At 48.7% G+C, this 18,125-nt stretch overlaps 1 protein-coding gene across 5 annotated transcripts in view; it reads right to left on the bottom strand.

Moving 5' to 3' along the window:
* The window catches only part of LOC128347359 (transducin-like enhancer protein 1), a 58,063-nt gene extending 40,539 nt beyond the window's left edge, over positions 1-17,524 (bottom strand). For 4 of the 5 annotated variants that reach the window (XM_053301846.1, XM_053301849.1, XM_053301848.1 and 1 more), the window contains exons 1-5: positions 17,413-17,524; positions 11,364-11,515; positions 8,909-9,069; positions 7,560-7,623; positions 6,008-6,052 (exon numbers count right to left, since the gene is read on the bottom strand). In XM_053301846.1, the coding sequence (XP_053157821.1) occupies positions 6,008-6,052; positions 7,560-7,623; positions 8,909-9,069; positions 11,364-11,387 (294 nt within the window). In that variant the 5' untranslated portion in view covers positions 11,388-11,515; positions 17,413-17,524. The remainder of the gene's footprint in view (positions 1-6,007; positions 6,053-7,559; positions 7,624-8,908; positions 9,070-11,363; positions 11,516-17,412) is intronic. The other variant, XM_053301847.1, reaches the window with a different exon arrangement.
* Between the last annotated feature and the right edge of the window lie 601 nt (positions 17,525-18,125).

Here is an 18,125-nt window from a genome sequence, read left to right as displayed (position 1 = left end):
TTGCTACAAGACCAGCAGTCCTCGATGTTACTTCAGCAGACTTTTACATACTTAGATCCTGCATATTCATGCAGAGACTCTAAAGGATGGCAGCAAAATAGAAGAATGCCAAGAGGAATTTAAAAAAAAATCACAAAATAAATTGAAATAAGTTCATTCTAGAAATCACTCTCGTGATACAGCTTCATGTGTTTCTCTCTGATCATTTTGAGCAGAGTCACAGTGAAGTGGCAGAGGACCTGCTTTGCATGAAGAAGGCCCCCCGGGGGCATCTCCAGGTAAGAATGAGAAAGACTCCTTCCCCATCTGAAAACCTGGAGAAATGCTGCCAGTCAGTGAGAATACTGAGCTAGATAGACCAAGAGTCTGACTCAGTTGGCAGCATCATATGTTTAGGGGAAGCTATATAGTGGTACAGCTTTGCACGCAGGTGGTCCTGTGTCCAGTCCTTGGCAGAATCCTCAGGTAGAGCTGTGAAAGACCCCAGCCTGAAACCCTGGAGAGCTTGGGCCAGTCACAGGAACATAGGAAGCTGCCATATACTGAGTCAGACCATTGGTCTATCTAGCTCAGTATTGTCTTCACAGACTGGCAGGCAGAGGCTTCTCCAAGGTTCCAGGCAGGAATCTCTCTTCACTCTATCTGGAGATGCCAGGGAACTTGGAGTCTTCTGCATGCGAGCAGGCAGGTGCTCTTCCCAGAGCAGCCCCATCCCCTAAGGGGGAATATCTCCCAGTGCTCACACATGTAGTCTACCATTCAAATGTAAGCCAGGGTGGACCCTGCTTAGCAAAGGGGACAAATCATGCTTGCTCCCACCAGACCAGCTCTCCTCCCTCAGACCTATGTTTAAAAAGGTAAAGGTAAAGTGTGCCTTCAAGTCAATTTCGACTCCTGGTGCCCACAGACCCCTGTGGTTTTCTTTTGGTAGAATACAGGAGGGTTTTACCATTGCCTCCTCCCACACAGTATGAGATGATGCCTTTCCGCATCTTCCTATATCGCTGCTGCCCAATATAGTACCAGCGGGGATTCGAACCGGCAACCTTCTGCTTGTTACTCAAGCATTTCCCCGCTGCGCCACTTAAGGTGACAGCCCAGACCCATGTTTAGGGGAAGCTTTATAGCGAAACAGCTGTGCATACAGAAGGACCTGTATTCTGTCCCTGGCAGCGTCTCCAGCTAGAGCCGGGAAAGACTCCAGCCCAAACCCCTGGAGACCTGCTGCCAGTCAGAGTAGACAATACTGGGCTTGGTGGACCAAGGGTCTGACTCCGTAGAAAGCTGCTCCCTGCGTATCCATTTCATTGTGGGGGATGTATCAGGGTGCTTATTTTTGTTCATTTCTTCCTCCTAAGTCGCTTTGAATTCCTCCTGGAAGAAGAAAGGCTCTCCGTTCATGTTTTTAAAAAGCAATTAAAAACCGGAGCCTCGTTTTCCAAAGCAGCCTTTCCTTTTCCAGCTCGGGAGATGAAAGCATCTTTTGCAAAAAAAAAAAAAACCACCAAAAACCCCCCAACTCTAAAACCACACACATGCAAGCACAGACTAAGCAAAAGATCTAAAAAGGGGAGTGGAATTAAAAAGGAGAGAGCCAGAGGAAGGGAGGGAGAAGCAGAGGGCTGGGGAAGAATTGGTCGGGAATGCAATTGGCAGCAGGTAGTTTCTGGGAACGATTTAATTCTCTCCCGGGGCCTGCGGTAATGGATTCTCCTTTCTAATGCACTGATGGGCAGCCGGCTCCTGAGGGGAAGCCGCCTCCAATTCACTGGCGCTCGTTAATGTTCAATTTAGTGGCACTTTAACGCTCGCTGTATGAAAAATGATCAGGCCAGCTCGCTGGGTTTCCTTCCCAATCTGGCCTTGCTCCCCTCTGTCCTGCCTGCTTTCTGTTTTGCTGGGGCGGGGGCGCAATGAAAGAAACTGCCCCCCCCACCCCGGCCTTGCTTTTGTGAAAATCCACCACGGCGGTTTGCTTTCCCCGAACCGCGATGTGGATCCCGTTACCACCGGACGTCAGAACGACGGATAAGGATCAGCCGCAAAGCCAGGACGTGAAATCGCGGTTCGTGGTGGGGTTGGCATGAACCACAACTCCGTGTCAGCGTCTGCAGGGAAGCACGCTACAGGCAGAGATTCCGCTTTTGCTCTGGCTGCAGCTTTTAAAAAATAAATACATAAATTCAAGGGTGGGCACACTAGTTGTTTACATCACATCTTTCGGGGGTGGGGGCCCTCTTTCAAGATTCATAAGAACATCAAGAACAGCCCTGCTGGATCAGGCCCAAGGCCCCTACCTACCCCTAACTAGTCCAGCATCCTGTTTCATACAAAGGCCCACCAGAAACCAGATTTTCACAGGTGGTTAAGAACATCAGAACAGCCCTGCTGGATCAGGCCCACGGAAGCCCATCTAGTCCAGCATCCTGTTTCACACAGTAGCCCACCAGATGCCACAGGCAGGAGTTGAAAGGGGCATGCCCTCTCTCCTGGTGTTACGCCCCTGCAAATGGTACTCAGAGGCATCCTGCCTTTGAGGCTGGAGCTGGCCTATAGCCCTCCAGCTAGTAGCCGTTGATAGACCTCTCCTCCATGAAGTTATCCAAACCCCTCTTCAAGCCATCCAGGTTGTTGGCTGTCACCACATCTTGTGGCAGAGAATCCCACAAGTGGATGAGCCATTGTGTGAAAAAGTACTTCCGTTTGTTGGTCCTAGATTTCCTGGCAATCAATTTCATGGGATGAACCCTGGTTTTAGTGTTATGGGAAAGGGAGAAGAATTTCTCTCTCTCCACTTTCTCCACCCCATGCATGAGTTTATAGACCTCTATCATGTCTCCCCGCAGTCATCTTTTTTCTAAACTAAATAGCCCCAGGTGTTGTAGCCTTGCCTCATAAGGAAGGTGCTCTAGGCCCCTGAGCATCTAGGCCCCTGATCATTCCCAAGAATTCTTTCCATTCATGTTTGGTCCACAGAGTGGCGGCTTCCATCCGACTTGTATGCCATTTAAACGCTTCCAAGACTCGGATCCGTCGACCTGGTTCTCAGTGAACTGTGTTGCAGTGTCTGGATCGTACCACATGAGACTATGTTCTGCCAAGTGCGGCTGTACCATACCAGACTAGAGGTGGGGCTCACACGGAGTGAACATTGGTCTCGTTGCAGCAAAGACGAATGGCCCCTTTTGCTAAGCAGGGACCACTCTGGTTTGCATTTGAATGGGAGACTACACGTATGAGCAGTATAATATCTTCCACTTAGGAGATGGGGCTGTTCTGGCAAGAGGACCTGCATGTTTGCATACATAAGGGTCCAAGTTCTCTCCCTGACATCTCCAAAATGCTGAGAGAGACTCCTGCCTGCAATCTTGGAGACGCTGCTGCCAGTCTGTGTAGACAATACTGAACTCAATGGGCCAATGGTAAATGCCAGCTTCCTATTCCGGTTATTTTTTTAAAGCAAGAAGAAAAAAAGAGAACCCTGAACCCAGATAACTAGCTCATCAGAGATCCAGTCCAGCTTTCTTCCCGACAAGCTAAAGGTAAAGTGTGCCGTCGAGTCGGTGTTGACTCCTGGAGACTGACCACAGAGCCCTGTGGTTGTCTTTGGTAGAATACAGGAGGGGTTGACCATTGCCTCCTCCCGCACAGTATGAGACGATGCCTTTCAGCATCTCCCTATATTGCTGCTGCCCAATATAGGTGTTTCCCATAGTCTGGGAAACATACCAACGGGGATTCGAACCGGCAACCTTTGGCTTGCTAGTCAAGTCATTTCCCCGCTGGAAAACAAAACAAAGGAATGTTTGATTATATGACTCCCGCACAGTCTAGAAAGAGGTGAACCACTGTATTGAGAATTAAAGCCACTGACACAAGAGCCTTGCTCGACTCGAGGCATTCTTATTCAGCCTTGCCTCTGAACATACAGAGAATGCCTTGTTGCAGAGAAGCTGCGAACTCCCCCCAGCTAGGAGATGCACCAGAAAGCCCCAGGTTCGAGTCCTGCCTTTGCCACGGGCTCCTTTAGCAGGCAGCAAGGCAAACCATCTCTTCTCCACTTCAGGCCCTCCACCTTCAACACGGGAACAGCACGAGGGGCCCGCCTTGCAGGGCGGTTGTAAGGCCATGACGGCTAAATATTATTCGCCAAGCATTGCTGTTGTGGCCACTGAGGTCAAAGGCAGCACCAGGGCAGGGGCGGAAGCCCCAGCTGGGGCAAAAGCAAAATAAAAATTATGTACTGGAGGGGAAAAGACGGACTGGGCACAAGACCGTCACGCCGCCGCCTTGACCACCGAGCGCGGTTATTAAGGCAATTCCTCGCCCGGCATCAAAGTTAACGGCGCGACCTTTACACATGGGTTGTAAAGCCAGCGAACCGGAGCGCGGGGTGGGGGGCGGGCTTTGCCGAGCAGCATTAAGGAGGCCTGCCGGGGAAGGACCGCAGGGTCTTAATCTGAGGGGAGGCGCCCGGCTGCGCGGAGAAGGGGGAGGAGGGCGGGGGGGGGGAAGGATCCATCAGCACGCCAAGGTGATAACCCCGCAGGCTCCCGCTGCGGCCGGACCCATTTGTCACGCAGGGGGCTGTCAGGGAGCAGACTTACGAGCTCTCGTTAAAAGAAGTGGCGTGGGGGGGGGGGGTTGCGCGCCCGGGGAGGGAGAGGAAGCGTCGACAGACGGTTGGCAGCCGGCCAGCCGCACCTGAAGCCGGCAGTAAATCCTGCCGTCTGCAGAGCGCAGGGAGCAGCCAGAGGAAGCGAGCAGAGCAGCCGGGGAGGGCGAATTCTTTGCACCAGAGAGAACACACACACACACACACACACACACACAAACACACACTTGTTTTTCAAAGGTTGGGGTGGAGAGAGAAAGGGACAAGAGGTCCCTCTTCCAATGGAAGGATCCACCTTGCTGGACCAACCCCCAGTTTCTTGGTCTGGTGTGTGTGTGTGTGTGTGTGTGTCCATTTTTAACCACCATCTGTGATGGGAAGAGGGCTGGTCTGGTGGTAGCAAGCATGGCTCGTCCCCTTAAGCTAAGCAGGATCCACCCTGGTTGCATATGAATGGGAGACTAGAAGTGTGAGCGCTGTAAGGTATCCCCCCCCCTTTAGGGGATGGAGCCGCTCTGGGAAGAGCATCTAGGCTCCAAGTTCCTTCCCTGGCAGCATCTCCAAGATAGGGCCGAGAGAGACTCCTGCCTGCAACCTTGGAGAAGCCGCTGCCGGTCTGTGAAGACAATACTGAGCTAGATAGACCAAGGGTCTGACTCAGGATATGGCAGCTTCCTATGTTCCTATGAGGGGCTGTAGTGCTTTCCTGCCCTGAGCAGGGGCTGGACTCGGAGACCTCCAAGGTCCCGTCCCACTCCAACATTCTATGTTTTATAAAGAAGCCGATTCAGGCTCATTCAGAGGGATTGCCTGTGGAACAGCCTGCCTCATGAAGTGGTGGGCTCTCCTCAGCTGGAGGTTTTCAAGAGGAGGCTGGATGGGCATCTGTCAGGGACGCCGCCGCAGACTCCAGCAAAGAGCAGGGGGTTGGACTAGACCACCTCTCGAGCCCCTTCTGATTCTTAACATGCTATGTTAGAAAGTTTCTTATGGCAGAATTTATTAATAGCAAATGCTAAATGGAGCTTGCATGCATTGGGCAATCTACCCTTGTCCATTAAATACTAGGGACAAGTAGCATAAGAGGCAGTTATCTTCAAGTCCATTGCAGAACTGGAAAAAGTCCTTGCTTACAGTTATGACGTGGCATACAAAGATCTCAGAATTGGGAGCCGGGAGCCTCTCACAGGCATTAGGTGAGAAACACAGCAGGTTTGCTTATTGACCCCCAACCCCGGTCTTGCCTCCTCCACTTGCCCACCCCCACTGTCCAAACTCAGATTGTAGCCTCCTCAGGGCAGGGACCCCTCTCCTTCCTTCTTAGGCGTGGTGCTATAAAACTGCAATTAAGCCCCGCCTTCAATATCTTAAAATAAAAATCCACACACTTACCTGTTTATGCATTTCAATGTTCAACCCGTAGGACATTTCATAATACTGCAAGAGAGAAAGAAAGAACTCTCAGTAAGCGAAGGGCGCTTAAAAACAATAATTTAAAAAAGATACTATTTGTGGGTACAGTGGGATCTTGACAACATATCCCAAGTCACTAGGAATCGGTGCCTCGGCCTTGTGCAGATGTACACAGCACCCAAGAGCCCAAACGACGAATCAGAAAGTTCCCAATTTGCATTCTGCCTTGGCCATCAGTTGACTTCCTCTTTCGCTGGCCTGCCTCGTGGGGTTGTTGTGAGAATGACAGGAAGAACTACTCATGAAATGATTTGTATACCTGAAAGTGCTATGCAGACACAGATGCATATTCTCATGTGCACCTGCACGTGAGAACCACCGGAACCAACAGGAGGCCAGCAATTGTCTTGGGGGTGGGTGGGTTGGTGGGGGGGGAGGGGAGTACAGCCAGTCTTCCTGCCTGCTGCCCTGCCTGGTCGTGTGAACTACCTCACGGTTTTATTACTATATTAGCTGGGCTGGGCACAGAGCATCTGCGTCTCTAGTCTGTTGCTGCGTCCCCTCCCACTGTCACTGTTTTGTTGCCTGCCCGTTCCCGGCTCGTTTTCTCCCCCCGCCCGTTCCTCGGCCACCAGTGCTTGAGGCAGACTGTTCCACTGGCCAACCGCTCTTGCGGTCGGCAAATGCCTCCTAAAGTCTAGCTGAAGTCTGCTTTCTTGTCACTTCCGCCTGTGGGTCCTAGTCCTCAGGAGCAAGAGAGAAGAGATCTGCACCTCCTTCTCTAGGGCAGCCCTTCAGATATTCTAAGATGGCTATCCTATTTATTTATTTATTTATTCATTCATTCATTCATTCATTCGATTTCTATACCGCCCTTCCAAAAATGGCTCAGGGCGGTTTACACAGAGAAATAATAAATAAATAAGATGAATCCCTATCCCCAAAGGGCTCACAATCTTTAAAAAGAAACATAAGATAGACACCAGCAACAGCCACTGGAGGGATGCTGTGCTGGGGATGGATAGGGCCAGTTGCTCTCCCCCTGCTAAATAAAGAGAATCACCACGTTAAAAAGTGCCTCTCTGCCAAGTTAGCAGGGGTTCCCTCTTGCCCTTCTCGTTTCCATGCTAAACCTACAGAGCTCCTTCAACTGCTGGAATAGGGTGGGCCACAGATACTTGCCTCTTCGGCCCCCCACCTCCCACCCCACCCCACCCCACCGAAAAATATCTGTAGCCCTCCAACAGCCGGCCTTGCCCATCCCAAGTTAAAAAAAATGGGTAGTTTAAAATCAACGTTTTAAATAGGATATTCCTATATACAAATTGGAATTACATGTTCTAAGGAGAAACCGTTCCCACTCTAGTCCCCATGTGAGGTCTTCATTGGCTGAGGGGAGACCGCCCCACAACAAGGAAACAGCTTTTTTTAAAAGGCTACCGAAACCCGCTGACGGAGTTAGCGCGCCCACAGAGCAAAGACAAGAATGCCCCAGCTCAGCCCCCACCCTAGCACCAGGCGGGCTGCTCACCATGACATAATGCCGCTGGATTTCCGTCTTCTCCGTTGCTAGTTTTTCACACTCCAGCTTCAAGCTGTAAGAATAGAAGAGAAGGACCATGAGAACCTTTCACCCAAGAAGATGCGGGTTTGAATCGTTCACCCGATGCTTCTCCCTCGGGCAATTTGCAGAACGCATTCTGCAGTTAAGTGGTGACAGAGTAATCGCTTGTCAGCATTGACCAACGTTCTCCATCAGGAACCACAAGGTAGTTTAAACCTGCAGTCTGCAAGTTGTGCAAAAAGAAAAGAAAAAAAGTGCAAACTCTGGTAAGGTCCACGGAAATGTTGGCCTTTGACTAACAAATCATATCCAACCACCCTTCTGGATTCACTGAGATTCCATTGCCCACATAGGTTCCAGCATATCCATGCAATCATGAGGTCTAGGAACCTGGTTTTTCTTAATTAAAAAGGAAGAAAGCCAAGATTCCTGACAATTCCATGTTCTGTGTTTTTTCTGCATTTCTGCAGAATCACACAATACCCCCCACACAACAAAACACTCCAAAACATCAAGCTCAAATAACACATTGCCCTAAACAAGAAAGGCTGGAATTTGGGACTGGGTGGTGAGTGACAAGTGGAATTTTGACTATTGCAGTTGGTCGTGGAAACTTTTTTTGAGGGGGGCTTGTTATATTTCCCCTGCTAACTAGGCCAAGAGACACCTTTTAGAGTGGTCTCATTTTTAGGACAGCAACTGCCCCTGTTCATCCCAGCACAGAATCCTTCCTAGTGGCTGTTGCTAGTGTCTCTGTTTAGACTGTAAGCCCTTTGGGGCAGGGAACCATTATTGCATTTATTTTGCTCTCACACTGCTATGAGAACCTGTTGCTTGTTGAAAAATGGTATCCAAGTGTTTTTCATTATAATACATAAATTTTTTATTTGGGCAAGTCTTACCCAAATAAACATGTCACTTAAATTAAAAAAAAAAAACAAAAAACCACATTCCCAGTAGCCTAAAAAGTTGGATTTTTCTACAAATACGTTCCCCCTTGTACATCGGGAACAAATGAGTAAGGCATATGCCAGAAAGGGAAGATTAGAGATGCATACAATTTTAATTTTAATTTTTTAATTTGTGGATGATTTTTAAATGTTTAAATTGTTTTAAGCTTTTGTATATACTTTAACTTGTTTTATGCTATTGTTAACTGCCCAGAGACGAAAGCTTGGAGCGGTGTACAAATGTGATAAATAAATAAAGATCTGTGCTGCCTCAAGACAGCTATTTCAGAAGTGGCAAAAAGGAGGCCAAAGATGGCAGAGGGGGAGGACGGGGAGGCGGAATAGAAGATAAACCGTTTGCCTTACCTGTGGTATTGGTTTTGGAGGAACTGAAACTCTTCCTTGATTCGGTCCAAGATCTCCGGGTAAGTCAGCTTCAAGGACTGGGGGTTGGACGACACCACACTGGCGGCTGCAGCAGCGACGGCCGCTGCCGCTGTGGCGACAGGAGGCACCTGTAGGTGAGCCTGGGAAGGTTAGGAAGAGCACCAATCACCACCCATTCCAAAGAGTGGCTAAACATCCCGCCCCCAGCTCCGTCCGTGTCCTTTCACGGAGAAACCATTTTTCCCTTTTAGCAATAAGAAAAAAAGAGGCATCTGCCGAATGCTCAGCTGATTTGAATGTCCATATGCCTCAATTTTCAGCTGAGGCATAAATGAGCAGGCTCACACTACCATACTTTGGACACATTATGCAAAAACCCAGCTCCCTATAGAAGTCTATCATGCTGGGGAAAGTTGAAGGAAAGAGAAGAGGATGACCAGCAGCAAAATGGATGGACTGGATTACGACAGCAATGAATGCACCACTGAGAGACCTTAAAGACTAAGTTGAAGACAGATCATCCTGGAGAGAATCGATCTATGTGGTCGCTAAGAGTCGACACCGACTTGATGGCACTTAATCAATCAATCAGTCAATGCCTCAAACATGCTACACTTTTAAAGGGTACTTCACTTATCTCAGACTGGAGTCTGACAAATCTCGATTAAAGTATGGCTTCGGGTGGCAGGAAGGAAGGTTATTTGTTCCCAATTCCAATTTAATGCAACCCCTCCACCAAAAAAAAAAAAATTCTGTTGAGGATTATTGTTTACAGTATAGGGGTCTCTGTATGGGGTCTTATAAACCCCAGATACCTTCTCCATGTTTCCCTTCAGGTGAACAAAACAAGACACATTCACTATAGTTGGGGTCTAAGCGACCCCAATACCTTTTTAGAGAAACCCTCACATTAAACATACATAGAGTGGAGAGTAGGGTTTATGGAGTCTGAAGTAGCATGCATTGGGGGATCTATTCTGTGCAGGAACAGATCTCTAAACCTGGTTTTTTCTACCATACTGATGGTTTTTGAATTTTATGATTTAAATAAGTTTTAAAGTACTTTTATATATTTAACATATTTTTATACCGCCCAAAAATTACGTCTCTGGATGGTTTACAACAGCAGATGACAACAGAAAAGTTAAAACATTTTATATATTTTATGTTTAAAATTATGTTTTAAAGTTTTATTCATGGCTATTTTGTTTTATATGATATAAGGTTTTAATTATTTTTGGGTTTTAATTGTAAGCCACCCAGATATTTTAGATGGGGTGGTATTGGTGTGTGTGTGGGGGGAGAAATATATATATTTATTGAAAATATTTCTATACTGCCCAAAACTTGCGTCTGTGGGCGGTTTAAGATAAATAAATACTTTGACATTTTGAATTATTCACAGACGAAAGATATTTGCTTCTTGTAAGAGTGATTTTTCTTGCACTTGTTTTTTTGTGCAATGCTAATTCCACTTTATCTTGCTGCAGTATGGGATGGGGCCATAGCTCACTGGCACAGCCCTGCTTGGCACGCAGAAGGTCTCAGGTTCAGGCCCTGGCAGCATCTCCAGGTAGGGCTGGGAATGATTCCTGCCTGTAACCTTGGAGAGTCGCTGCCAGTCAGTGCAGATAGAACAGTTCTGAGCCAGACAAAGTCACGGAGGACAGGTCTATCAATGGCTTCTAGTCGGAGGGCTATAGGCCACCTCTAGCCTCAGTGGCAAGATGCCTCTGAGTACAGGTTGCAGAGCAGTAATAGCAGGAGAGAGGGCATGCCCTCAACTCCTGCCTGTGGCTTCCAGCAGCATCTGTGTGGACCACTGTGCGAAACAGGATGCTAGACTAGATGGGCCTTTGGCCTGATCCAGCAGGGCTGTTCTAAAGGTAAAGGTAAAGTGTGTCGCCAAGTCGATTTCGCCTCCTGGCGCCCACAGAGCCCTGTGGTTTTCTTTGGTAGAAGACAGGAGGGGTTTACCATTGCCTCCTCCCGCGCAGTATGAGATGATGCCTTTCAGCATCTTCCTGTATCGCTGCTGCCCGATATAGTGCCAGCAGGGGATTTGAACCAGCAACCTTCTGCTTGTTAGTCATGCATTTCCCCACTGCACCACTTAAGATGGGCTTCAGAGGCCCCCAAAGTCTGACTTGGTATAAGGAAGCTTCCTGTGCTACTGTCTGAAAGAGTATTCCAAAGATTTGATCACGAGAGACACAATTTAAAATGGCCTTGTCAGGACCCCACCCCCAAATCTTGTGCAAAATGGTCTGCTTTCTTCTGGAGGCCCACCCGAGATGTGCGACATACAACACATAATCCACTGAAGGAACAGTCACAGGGCAGATTGTTAAACCTGCTTAGAGCAAGTTTTTCGAAGCCCAGAGAAGACCAGGAAGCCAACTCCAGGCAGAACCTTAAGTCAGGGGTAACTTACCGGGGGCCGATTTTGGGGGAACATCCTCGACGTAAAACCATAGGCCTGCAGTTGTAGCTCGGCTGTTCCTGCTCCCGATTGGCTGACAGGATGTCAGGGGGCCACAGGCCCAAGAACACAACGGGCCCCGACTCAGCTAGGGGCCACAAAAGCTGAGACAGAAACGAAGGGGAGAGAGCAGGTTACTGGAAACGTCCCAGACTTTAGCCCGATTCATACATGACATTGTACGAGTGTACAGAGGTCTGTACACTCGTACATGTGTTTGTGTGAATGACTGGTCCTGTGTTCATGTTAAACGTGAGCCTGGGAACAGGCCCCTCAAATGCATACAGATCTGTACCCACATACACTGTACACTCATTGTACAGTGATGAACATAACTTGTGAATGGGGCTTTTGAAAAACAGCAATATTGTAATTTTTTTAGACTCTCGTCCGCTTGGGGCAAATGAGGAACACCTCACAGGGTTGTTGTGAGAAGAAACTGAACTATGTATGGAGGAAGAACAGAATATAAATGTAAAAATAAATAAATAATTAAATATCTTCAAGGCTTTCAAGCTGAAATTGTTGGATTGTTTTCTTTCATTCACACCCTCACCATGCCCCAAATCAAGAGGCAGGCTTGCAAGAAAACACTGAGGTCTAGTTACTTGGGAGGCATTATCTGCCAGGAGGCAATAAAACACGAATGTCAGAAGAAAGTTTATAGATACGAGAATCCCGCTCCAGAACTGCCCGTGGCAGGGCTCGAACTTCTTATGCTTTCAGGTCCTTTAGACCAGGGATTCTCATCGTTGGGACCTCAGATGTTATTGGACTTAAACAATGGCTCACCACAGCTATTGTGACCCACACAAATAGGTTCAAGAGTTTTTGTAACTTGGAAGGAAACAGATTCCATTTTTGTTAATTTTCAGGTGTAGGCGTGACACAGACACCACAGGAGCAGAGCTGGTCTTGTGGTAGCAAGCATGAATTGTTCCCTTTGCTAAGCAGAGTCCACCATGGTTTGCATTTGAATGGGAGACTACATGTGTGTGCTGTCAGATATCCCCCTTAGGGGATGGGGCCACTCTGGGAAGAGCACCTGCATACAGAAGGCTCCAGGTTCCATCCCCAGCATACAGGGCTGCGAGAGACTCCCACCTACAACTTTGGAGAAGCCACTGCCAGTCTGTGTAGACAATACTGAGCTAGATGGACCAAGGGTCTGACTCAGTAGAAGGCAGCTTCCTATGTTGTGACAAGCTGGGTAGATTTCTTTTGCATACTTTATTTATTTACGTACTTTAATGGAACATCATCATGTATAATATAAATGATTCTAAATCTTCATGTCCATTATCATATGGTAAGCCACGAAACATCCCTGTAAGGTAGGCCAGTGGTATTGCAGACAGGGAAAACTGAATAATGGCTTGCTTGAAGCCACCCAGGGAGTTGAACCAGTGGTCTCCCATTCACAGGACACTTCCCTCTTACCGGCCACATTCAAACCCAACTTGTCCTCCAGTTGTCCATGATAATTTGTCTGCTGGTTTAAATTGGTGGCAAGGCTTAAGCCCTAGGACCCGTTTTTCCACACCAGGGATCAGCCCCAGAAATGCAGAAAACATTTAAGACGAAAGAGTGCCTTTGAGCATGTCAAGCATGCATTCCCCTCACCAGCATGACACCTGGTTGCAATGCAGCAGGGGCACCTTTCTTTTTATAAGAAGGGAAGAGGGGAGAACAGTCGAAAGCCCCCAGTTTAAGGCAGCAATGATCTCCTGATCACTACCAATTCTGCAATTTTATCAGTTCCTCCAGGGGGAGGGAGTGTCAGGGAGAAAATATAATCAACAAGGCACTCAATTGACCACAAAACCGAATGACAATAGTCCTATCCTTCTTCACTCCACCAACCTCAGATTTCTGCCTGCCGGGCTCCGTTTGCTAAGGGACAAATCAAATCTTATCCATAGCCCTCTATCAACGTTACCACCCTACCTGCAGAGATCTTAAGATCATAACCCTCCCCTGCCATGTTTTCCCTGAGCAGCTGGTGGCCCAGAGGTAGACTGCTCTTGGATGTGGAGGATGTGGAGGTTTAGCTACCCTGGTTAACAGTTGTGCATACATCTTAAGAAATCAGCATGGTCTTTTAGGCACCAGCTAAAGATCCTTTTTAATCACCCAGGCTTTTTAAAGTGTTGATGTTTTAAAGTTTTGTTTAAAAACATTTTTGAATTGTATGTTGTTCATTGGTTTTGGTTTTGTGAAGTGCCCAGAGAACATTTGTTATGGGGCAGCTATATAAATAAAGTTGTAATAAAAACATAACTTTCCCCTGACATTATTCTTGAGCATCTAGTATTTGGAGAGGTAGACTGCCTCTGGGCTTGGAGGCTCCTTTTTAGCTATCACGGTTAATAGCTCTCAATAAACCAAAAGGTGCTTCATGTCCAGTATCCTATTTCCAAGAGCGACCAGACACCTATGCGAAGCTCACAGGCAGGGCAAGAAGAGGACAGATCTTCCCTGCCATAAGAACATAACAGCAGCCCTGCTGGATCAGGCCCAAGACCCATCTAGTCCAGCCTCCTGTTTCACACAGTGGCCCAACAGATGCCACTGGAAGCCACAGGCAGGAGTTGAGGGCGTGCCCTCTCTCCTGCTGTTACTCCCCTGCAACTGGTACTCAGAGGTATCCTGCCTTTGAGGCTGGAGCTGGCCTATAGCCCTCCGACTAGTAGCCGGTTGATAGACCTCTCCTCCATGAAGTTATCCAAACCCCTCTTAAAGCCATCCAGGTTGTTGGCTGTCACCACATCTTGTGGCAGAGAATTCCACAAGTGGATTATGCGTTGTGTGAAAAAAAATACTTCCATTTGTTGGTCCTAAATTTCCTGGCAAACAATTTCATGGGATGACCCCTGGTTCTAGTGCGATGTGAGAAGGAGAAGAATTTCTCTCTATCCACTTTCTCCACACCATGCATGATTTTATAGACCTCTATCATGTCTCCCCGCAGTCGTCTTTTTTCTAAACTAAATAGCCCCAGGTGTTGTAGCCTTGCCTCATAAGGAAGATGCTCTAGGCCCCTGGTCATCTTGGTTGCCCTCTTCTGCACCTTTTTCAGTTCTACAATGTCCTTTTTCAGATGTGGTGACCAGAATTGTACACAGTACTCCAGGTGTGGCCGCACCATTGTTTTGTATAAAGGCATTCTAATATTAGCAGTTTTATTTTCAATCCCCTTCCTAGTGATCCCTAGCATGGAACTGGCCTTTTTCACAGCTGCCGAAAACGGAGTTGACACTTTCAAAGAAGTGTCCACCACGACCCCAAGATCACAGCTCCCATCAGAGTATACCTGAAGTTGGGGTTTTTCATCCCAGTGCATCACTTTACACTTGCCAGCATTGAACCACATTTGCCACTTTGTCGCCCACTCCCCCAGTTTGGAGGGATCCTTTTGGAGCTCTTCACAATCCATTTTGGATTTCACTACCCGGAAGAGTTTGGTATCATCTGCAAATTTGGCCAGCTCGCTTCTTACCCCTGCTTCTAGATCATTTATGAATAAATTAAAAAGCACTGGTCCCAGAATAGATCCCTGGGGGACCCTACTTTTTATTTCCCTCCATTGTGAAAACTCTCCATTTATACCTACCCTCTGTTTCTTGTCCTTCAACCACTTAGCAATCTCCCACTTAGCCATCTGCCTCCAGCAGCTGGCATTCAGAAGTAGACTGCTGTGGAACCTGGAGGTTCTTTCTGTTTTTAAGCAAGCCTGGCTATCAGTAGACCAAGCAGGCTAGTTTTACAATCTATCACCCTTCGGCAGATAGCCACCCCTGTTTATAAACAAGATAACCCGTGGCTGAGAGAGAGGAGAGGGTGGGGTGGGTGGATTTAAGACTATAGTGTCAGGGTAATTAAAGAATCCAAAAAGTTAAGGTTTAAATTCCTGGCTCTCATGGGAGAAGTGGATAAATACAGCAGATGGCCGAGAGATATTCCAAGATAACCGATTCCTATGAAGCAATCCTACGAAGCCCTTCAAGAATCTTTCTTGCATTATCCTAAGCAAAAGTCACTGTGCATGCACCAGGGTCCCGGTACCGGGTTTGGGTCCAAGTTCAAGGAAGCATTGGGGGCTCAGTGGTAGAATTGTTGCCTGCCACCCAGGAGGCCCGGGTTCGACTCCAAGCCAATGCAATAGAGATTCGGATCCCAGAGCATGACCCAAGGGCACACGATACAGCCACCTTGCTGATGCTAAGCAGGTCTTAGTGTGGTCAGTGTCTGGATGGGAGACCCATGTATGTCACCTTCGGGGATGGGGGTCTTAGTTCAGCAGCAGAGCAACGGATTTGCAAGCAGAAGGACCCAGGTTTGGCCTCTGACAACATTCCCAGATAGGGCTGCAACCTTGGAGAGGTAAGGTGAGATAGGCACCTCAGGTAATGGATTTCGGGTGCCATTAAAGGATGTAGATACATTTCCACTAGGAAGGTCTCCTTCCCTGAAAAGGAAAGGAAATGCCCTGACGTGCATTGACGAGGCTCAGCTCTAGGCAGGCAAATCCCTAGCAGATTGGGCTCTGTGTTCCTTAGTGGAAACAGGTGATGCTGTGTGGACAGACAGAAGCGGTTCTGGAATGGACAAAGGAGCAACTTCTTCACACAGGGGCACTGCTTGCCTGTGGAACTGCTGGCTACAAGGTGGCCACGAGCTAGCGAAGTCATCTACCCATGGCTGTTGTGTCACGATCCTTGTATGGAACCTTCCGTTCCAGGGGCAGTCTATCTATGAACACCATATGCTGGGGAGCGAAAACAGGGAAGGGCTCTGTCCGTAGGAAGCATCTGGTGGGCCACTACAGCGACAGGATGCTGGACCTTCCGCCTGACCCAGCAGGGCAGCTCTTATTAGCAGCAACTGCAGAACAGAGTCTCCATGTTCAAAGGCAGTATATCTCTAAATACCAGTTGCTGAGAGGGTACAGTTACTTTCAAGCCATGCTTGTGGGCTTCCCAGAACCATACTGAGGGGACACTAAACTGGATGGATGCTGAACTGGATGGATATTCTAGGCCCCCCCTCCAACTCAGCAATCAGCACACTGACCCCTAGCCCTCACCCCTCTGATGGGTATCCAAGTTGCAAAAATAAAAAAAATTAAAGCCCACAATTCCTACTCACCCCCATGCCCGAGATAAGAAGTCTCTCCCCCATTCAAGGCAAGGATTGTTGGAACACCCTATCCTCTCCCCTTATGTGTGGGAACCTGGAGCAGTGAGCATTCAGTCACCTCAAGAAAGCACTCTGCACATGCTTGGAGCAGCAGCCCTGCTTTATTCTTTTGCATGCATGGGAGGGGGGGCCCACACCAAGACTGAGACCTGGGGACCCCAGAGTCAAATTACAAGGTGTCCCAGCCATCTTTTCAATTCTGGATTTCGCTCTGGGGGAATATTTGGGGGTGGAGGAAGAGAAGTAGGAGCAAAACTATTGTTTGCCCATCTGCTTTTTTCCTTTTATTTTTTTATTTGGGGAGGGGGTACCTGCACGTGGATAAATCTCACACTGACAATCTCTGGCACACCTTGGAGTTTATTCCTAATATTGCTTCTCCCACCCCAAACAAAACACATTCACCATCCCTTCTCCCCACCTGGAAGCCCAGAAGCCCCCTCCCCGACAATACAGAGATCATCACCCCCACCTGGTCTCCATTCCTGCAGAGTCTCCTCTTCCCCCTAACAACTCTCACCGCCCCACCCCCCAAGCCGGACCCTCAGACTTGCAGCCCCTTCCCAGACACACACACACCCCCATCCGCTCAGGGCAAACAATAGGGTCTCTCTCTCTCTCCTTCATCTCTTTCCTCCTCTTCCTCTTGTACTGTTTTCAACCAGCAGCAGGTAGAGAGATCAGGCAGTAAGGAAGAGCTCCCCCAACGCCTTAGCTCTCAGCTCCCCCTCCCCAGATCTAGGAAGATCGCAACCCCAACCCCCCCGCGCTGAGAGGGGGAGGGGGAAACCCAGGTACTCACCCAGGCGCTGGAAGCAGGATCGGGGCCGGCCTGAGTCAAGCCGCCTCGGGAAGGGTGGGCGGAGAGGGTCAGGGCCGCTATCTTCTGTGTGCGAGCCCCCCACCCACCCCTCCCTCCCTCCCTCCCTTTCTCTTCCCCCCCACCCCAGAGCAGCTTTGCGGGGGAGACCGATCAATGAAGGAGCGCCAGCTCCACGTGGGGTCTGGCTGCTTCTCTTTTGCCACAGCCGAGCGCTCCAGAGCCAATGGGAAGGCAGGAAAGGCACTCGGCCCCCACGTGGGGAGCGCTCTTTAAAAAAAAAAAAGTAGAGGGAAAAAGGACACACACAAAGCCGAGGCGGCTCCTGATTGGCCCGAACCCGCCGCCCGTAGAAATGTGTCAATCTGTAGAACGCGATGTAGCCAAGAGGAGGGGGGGAGGGAAAAAGGAAAAGGAGCGCGAGGGAGGGAGAGGATTTAACCCTTTCCAAAGGCCCGAGGAAGGGAACTGGTTAACCCTTGAAGGGCCGGGGAGGAGGAGAACAGGTTTCATTCCTCTAAAAAGGAACAGAGGAGAGGCGCTGGTTAACCCTTTAAAGCACTGGAGGAGGAAGCTGGGATAACCCTTCGAGGGCTGGAGGATTGGGTTTTCAAAGGGACCCAAGAAGGGGAGACGCTTCCAACCCTCCAAGGGCTGGAGAGGGAGCGTGATGATAACCCTTAAAGGGCCGGGCT

This window comes from Hemicordylus capensis, chromosome 2 (assembly GCF_027244095.1).
Source record: "Hemicordylus capensis ecotype Gifberg chromosome 2, rHemCap1.1.pri, whole genome shotgun sequence".
Lineage (NCBI taxonomy): Eukaryota > Metazoa > Chordata > Lepidosauria > Squamata > Cordylidae > Hemicordylus > Hemicordylus capensis.
This window is presented reverse-complemented; position numbering and strand designations above follow the sequence as displayed.